Here is a 6,019-nt window from a genome sequence, read left to right on the forward strand (position 1 = left end):
GCTGAAATAAAGAGGCTGATTATGGAAAGAGTTTTATATGGGAAAGCTGTTTTCCAGAGCCTGTTCTAGTTGTGATCTTCTATAGATGTAGCAGAAAAGTCATTTTGTCCTCCATTATGAATGGGAGGACTGTGTCCAAGGGAAAAAAATTGTGTCAGGGGCTTTTTCCAGAGACTTTCTTTGCAGTGCTGGTGCTGAGGCCTCACTGTGTAGGCTCGCTGTGAGGTGAAGGCATAGTGAGGAAATTTACAATAGCTTAAATACAAGCATATTTAAAGGAGTCCTTTTCTTTTTACATTAATTTCAGTATCCATTGTGTATTGACATCCTGTCTTTCCTGAGCCCAAGAAAAGGATTGTCATTGATTCTGTTAGCGAGCCTGACCTTTTTCTAGAGAAGAAAAACAGCCCCTTCCCTGGTTCGTTCATGTATCAAATTCCTGGGATGACCCGTGAAAGGGAAGAAAGGAGAAGCACACGATTTGGAGCAGGAGTGAACATACATTTCTCTGGTTTATCCTTGATTGTAGCATATAGAATATAGCTTGTAGCATATGGAATATGTATGCTACTTGGAGTTATCCTTGTGCCTTGACATTTCTCTTAAAAAGTATGATTGCAGTTTTGAAGAAGACATTGGTTATAGCTGTATCTGTGTGTTTCTGTGGTACTTGAATCGGAGCCAACAGTTAATTACCAGAAACCAAGCTTAATAAAGATCGGTCTTTGAAATCCACAGCCCAGTTTGTGTTGGGTTTGTTGGCACCGTGCCCCTGTTTGAATGAGGGTTTTGCTGTGTGCAGGACTTTGTCTAAAATTGCTTGGTCTGATTTGTGAAAATCGCAGTTAGCAGCAAATGGACTACCACTGAGGAAACCTAATGTGAACATCACTAACTTATGCTGTAGAAAAAAATGTAAAGATCAGGAAAGTTAGCAAAATCCAGGTGCTAACGTGTTGAATGAGTATTCTCTTTGATGAGCTGACAGGACTTAAAGTCCTCTGCCATCCTGCACTTTGTTCTGTGACGTACTTCAACATGTTTTTGATGTTTGAGTAAATTGTGAAGGTTTTGACATAGTTTCTAGTAGCAGCAGTATTGGCTGAGTACCTTGCTTAGCATTTTAACCCGTGTGAGTCAAATCTTTTTCTTGCTTGTACCTGTGACTTCTGTATGGCTTGTATTTTCCTGGGATGTGACCAGAGCAAGGTTTTTTAGAGCTGTTCCTACCACAAGAATAGGACCGAAGAGGATCTGCTTCGGTGGAGTACTAGCAAATGATTAATAATGTGATGCATTTCTTACAAGAGTCTAGTCTGGTTATTTATTTAGCTAAATCCAAACCGAAGAGCATACTTATCCTGAAAAAACAATGCACACAAAAAGAAGTACAATTCTGTTTTCGCTGATCTCATGAAAACACAACAAGTTATAACCTGGAATATCAGCAAGTCACTGCTTAGGGTTGTATCAGCTCAAGGAAATGTCATTTTTGGGTCTTCCCAGGGTTTAGGTGGTCATGCAAATTTTGTTCTTGACCGTGGGGTAACATTGATCTCAAGGAGTGAGCCCTGCTGCATCCTGCCTCTTGGTCTAGTTTCCTTCCAGGGACAACTGAGGTTGCTCTGGTGCTTGCTGGATGCTCTCCTAAACCGATTCAGGTTGTGAACGGACAAGCTTTAGGCTGGCATTAAAAACAAAATCTGAAAGATTAGGATTCAATGCCAAGTGTCCAGCAGCACCAGAGTTAGCACCAAGGTGAGTGGTTGGAAGCCGTGGGGTTAGGAGCGGTAGCAGAGAGGACAGAAGTGTAGGGCAACCCCCGTGGGTAGTGGTGAGCCACTAGATCCCCCAGAAGGTGTAACTTCGCCTCTGCTAGTTGGTAGCATAGTAATGAGGTTGGACTTGATCATCTGAGAGGTCTTTTTTTATTGAACATGAGCCTCACAAATTGCAGGAACTGAGATAGATAAAACATAAGCTAAAGATTCCTGATCAAAGTTGTGGGTTTTGCCCAACCTTCTTTCCTATCTTGAAAAGCTTTTATTTATGAAGGTAGGACTAGGCGCTAGGGCTTTATAGACTTCCCAAGTCTGGCATGTTTGCTGGTGTATTTTTACTGCCATGTAAGAGCATTTTAGTAAAAATTTCTAGGAACTGAAAGGAATGATCCAAAGTTGTTTTATTAGAGGAGCTGGCTTCTTAAGAGTATGTGAGACTGAAAACTGAATAAAATTATGAACTGAGGTGAAATATCATAACTTTCTGCAGCCGTGCGGAGACTTTCTTCTAGCTCCAGTGGTTTTTGGTTTACTTACACAGTAAATGGTTTGGTGCTGATGACCTGGATTTCCTGACACAGTACAGTTTATGAGAAATCAGACTTCTGCCTTTGTAGGTGTTGAGTTTCAAGCCAGAGAAATGATTGTTGCATTTCAAAGATAAAACTCTGAGATGAAAGAAACAATTCTGGTTTTTAGCCCATGTGACAGATTTTTGCTAAGACTTTCCTTTCTGAGGGGGGATGAGGGCCTTACTTTGTAAGGCCTGAGATTAATCATGAGAGGTTTCTTTTCCTGAATCCACAGAACAGAATATTTCTCTCTAGAGAAACAGGAAAAAGCTCAAGCAGAGAATCATTTGAGTAAGTAGAAAAGATGGTAGAAGGACCACAAGGAGCGAAGTACCTAGGAGAGCTGTGGTTTGTTTTTTTTTTTTTTTTTTAATAGTGTGTTTGTTTGTTTGTTTGTTCTATTTATTTCTTTGCACCACCAACTTAGCACTAAACACACAAGCAGTAAATATTTGGTTAAAATACTTACCGTGTGAATTTCCTGGTGCAGTGTTTAATCTAGCCTTATAGATTGTTGAGGATTAAGAACTGATTGGGGTTACTGCCTTTGTCTTTCATCAGAGTCAAGCTTTGAGAAGCGATGGAGGAAGCATTTCTAATAAAGCCCCTGACATATGCATAGTCTACAAGCTCCATTTGGAGTGCGGCAGATTAATCAATCTCGTTGATTGGTTGGAGGTACGTAAGGATGCAAACAGTGCCTCCAGCTGCTCCCAGTATTTTCCTGATTTACCTCTTTGCTGTGTGCCTGCTTTTCTGGTGTGCCCCTCAACAACCAACTCGTTGCCGGCCCCAGTCCCTCCTGCACAAGAACACGGTGTCTCCAGAGCCCCAGCCCACAGAGTCCTCCCTCCCGCCTGCTGTGAATCATTTATTTCCAGCATTGTTACTCCGTGATGAAATTCTTCTGTTTCACATTTGCAGATCAGACGTTACGCTTCGCAAAGCTACCTTGTTCCCCCTTTCAATATTTTATGACGCTTTCAGGGAGACAGGGAAGCCTGAACAGACCACTGAAGCATGGGGCATTGGGGCAGAATGCTTACGCTAGGGAAGAGCAAAGCGTCAAGCCCGATACCCTGTCTCATACCATGGCCAAAGGGCAGTATAAGAAGAGAATGTGCATCAAGATGATACATTTCTCTGAGTACTTCCCAACAGCCATGTTTTAGTTCCACTATTTCCTAATCTGGAATGTTTTCTCTGTATTTTATGAAGTCTAAGTGGATTACTTGAGCAGTGCAAGTTTTCAGGAACCACAGCAGCTTGTGGGAAAGAATTGTTGAGCTTCACTACATGCCGTGCACAGAACACCCCTCTTCTCTGAATGTGCTTCATTTGCTGCTGCCTTGCTTGTGTACTGGAAGAGAAAGTGCACCTCAGATCCCTATCCAGCCTCCTGATGTCACTCAGTTTTATAGATCTCTCTGCAGCCAGCTTAATTTTTCCAGATGGTTTACAGACTCTCGCTTTCTGAATTTTTTTTTCTGAGAACGGGTCAGGAACCAGAAGTGTATTTGTATGTAGTCGTGAGTTCAGGGAGTCACCTTCTTTCATTCTGTGTGCCTTCCCTGGTAATGTGTGACCTTGCTTGCTCTCTGGATTGCTGTGAAACTGACATTGTCAGAGTTACCGTTCTGAGATCTCATTCCCCCTGAGTGACGGTGATTAGCTCAGAGCTCATTATTTTACACGCAGCTCTGCCTGTTCATGAAATGTGTTAAATCTGTGCTGCTTCTCCCTTTCTAGGCTTTCTCAACTGTGGTGACAGCAGTCGAGGGACCAAATGCAGATGCACCTTCCTCAGACCAGGTGGATGATGTTATCCAGTATCCTTTCTCACTTCGGTCTTAAATTTATTTGACGTTCAAATGCTTATGGGATTAGTGAACCAGGATTTTTAAAATGCAGCTTTTTGTGCACTGATGTCTTATTTTTCCTGGATTAGTTAAGTGGCTCAAGCAGTCTTTATGCGCAGAGTCACAGAACTGGATCATGTGAAATAGTTGGGCTGGGAGTGGTGAGGTAAGGGAGCAGCTTTTGTCCAGAGGAGCGTTTTGGATCTGAAATAGAAGCAACGGAGCTTGAAACAAGATGAAGCAGCTGTTCTGAGTTAAATCATCTGAGAGTTGGTACATCTGCTTATGCAGGGGGAGAGCGTTACTGAGGAAGAGGCAGGACAGTTGTGACCTAGAGAGGAGATGGAAAGAGTTGGTAGTTTACTCTTATGGGGACAATTAAAGCATTAGCAGAGGAAATGCTTATGAAGCAGTCTCTGCAGAAACCATGAGCTCTGCTGCCTCAGAGCTGAGGCTCCTGGCTTGCACTAAACATCCATCCTGCTTCTCGCTCGGTCCTGATTCTCGCTTCAGAGGATCTGAAGGACGGGCACTGGGACCACAACTCATGGCTACAGCAGTAGTGCTGCCGCAGGGTTGAACAGCGGTATGAGGATGAGTTTGTGTATGTGGTGATGCTGTGCCACTGCACCTCTGCTGTTCTATGAACCCCCCCAAAAATCTCTCTGCAAGGATCTTGCTCCCCATTTTCTTTCAATGAGCATAAGTGGAAATTCTTCAGATAGACATAAAATTAGTATTTTCATAGGTTTAAAGCTTCTTTTCAAGTGAAAAGGAATGTTCCTTTGTTGCCACGTTGTTTTCAGGTAGCAAAAAGAAACACTGTTTAGATTATTTGTGCTTCCGGAGGCCAGGCATGCTCTTTCCAACAATTTTAGTGTGCAACACATTTTGTGTAATCAATGCTTACCATAACTTAACAATCTTCCCCTCTGGGAGATGATGGTGTCCCTGTTGGTTATCGTCGTTAAAAGTGTCTTCAGTTTCCTTGACTGACACATCCAGCGCTCGTTTTATTCGAGCGGTTTCGGAACTGGAACTCCTGGGTTTCATCAAGCCCAGCAAGCAGAAAACCGATCACGTGGCGAGGTTGACATGGGGAGGCTGTTAATGTGCCACCAGAACCTTAATAAAGCTGTTCTTTGTAACGCTGGGCGATGGCTGTGTTCCCACTAAACTAGTCTTAACTGACTTAGCAAGCTGAGTCCGAGTCAAGGCTGACTGAACGCTGAGCTGCATTCCCAGTGCCTGGAGGAACTGCAGTCACAATGTTGTTTTTTAACACCCTGCCTCCATATCGTAATGCGCTGCTCTATTGCTGCTCGTGTTCCAGATACTGTAGTGGTGTGCCAGTGTTCATCAGCTTTGATGTGCAATACTTAACGCTGTGCTGATATAATTCAGGATGCCAAGCCAAAATGAGAACAGGGGATGTGTCAGCTGCAGAAGTGATGAAGCAGCATTATTAACTTGCTCACGATCTGATAGCATTTGAATCATCAGTATAAAATGCCTTCCCCCTCCCTGAAGTACAGATTTCAGTATGCTAAGGAAGACAATAAGCTCCTGTGCTTGGCATCTGCTGCGTGTCCTTCAAAGCAGAACCAGTCCTAGCACCCTGAAAAACTTGATCTTGAAGCAGAGAAAGTGACAATACGTCTGACGATACAGCGTTATGTTCTCTGAGAAGAGCAAATGCAAACTTTGACTCATTCCCTTGTTGTACTGAGGGTAAGTAGGAGCTTAGCTGTGGGGAATTTGTGTCAACAAAGGCCAAATAAGAATACGGCGCTCACACACCTTACAG

At 43.2% G+C, this 6,019-nt stretch overlaps 1 protein-coding gene across 2 annotated transcripts in view; it reads left to right on the plus strand.

Annotated features, from left to right (window-relative positions):
• Positions 1-5,428, plus strand: part of ORC3 (origin recognition complex subunit 3) — a 35,266-nt gene extending 29,838 nt beyond the window's left edge. For both annotated transcript variants that reach the window (XM_082756624.1, XM_082756625.1), the window contains exons 18-20: positions 2,915-3,031; positions 4,103-4,182; positions 5,218-5,428. In XM_082756624.1, the coding sequence (XP_082612750.1) occupies positions 2,915-3,031; positions 4,103-4,182; positions 5,218-5,323 (303 nt within the window). In that variant the 3' untranslated portion in view covers positions 5,324-5,428. The remainder of the gene's footprint in view (positions 1-2,914; positions 3,032-4,102; positions 4,183-5,217) is intronic.
• The last annotated feature ends 591 nt before the right edge of the window (positions 5,429-6,019 follow it).

The sequence above is a fragment of the Aythya marila genome (genome assembly GCF_965140915.1).
Source record: "Aythya marila genome assembly, chromosome: 3".
NCBI classification, from domain to species: domain Eukaryota; kingdom Metazoa; phylum Chordata; class Aves; order Anseriformes; family Anatidae; genus Aythya; species Aythya marila.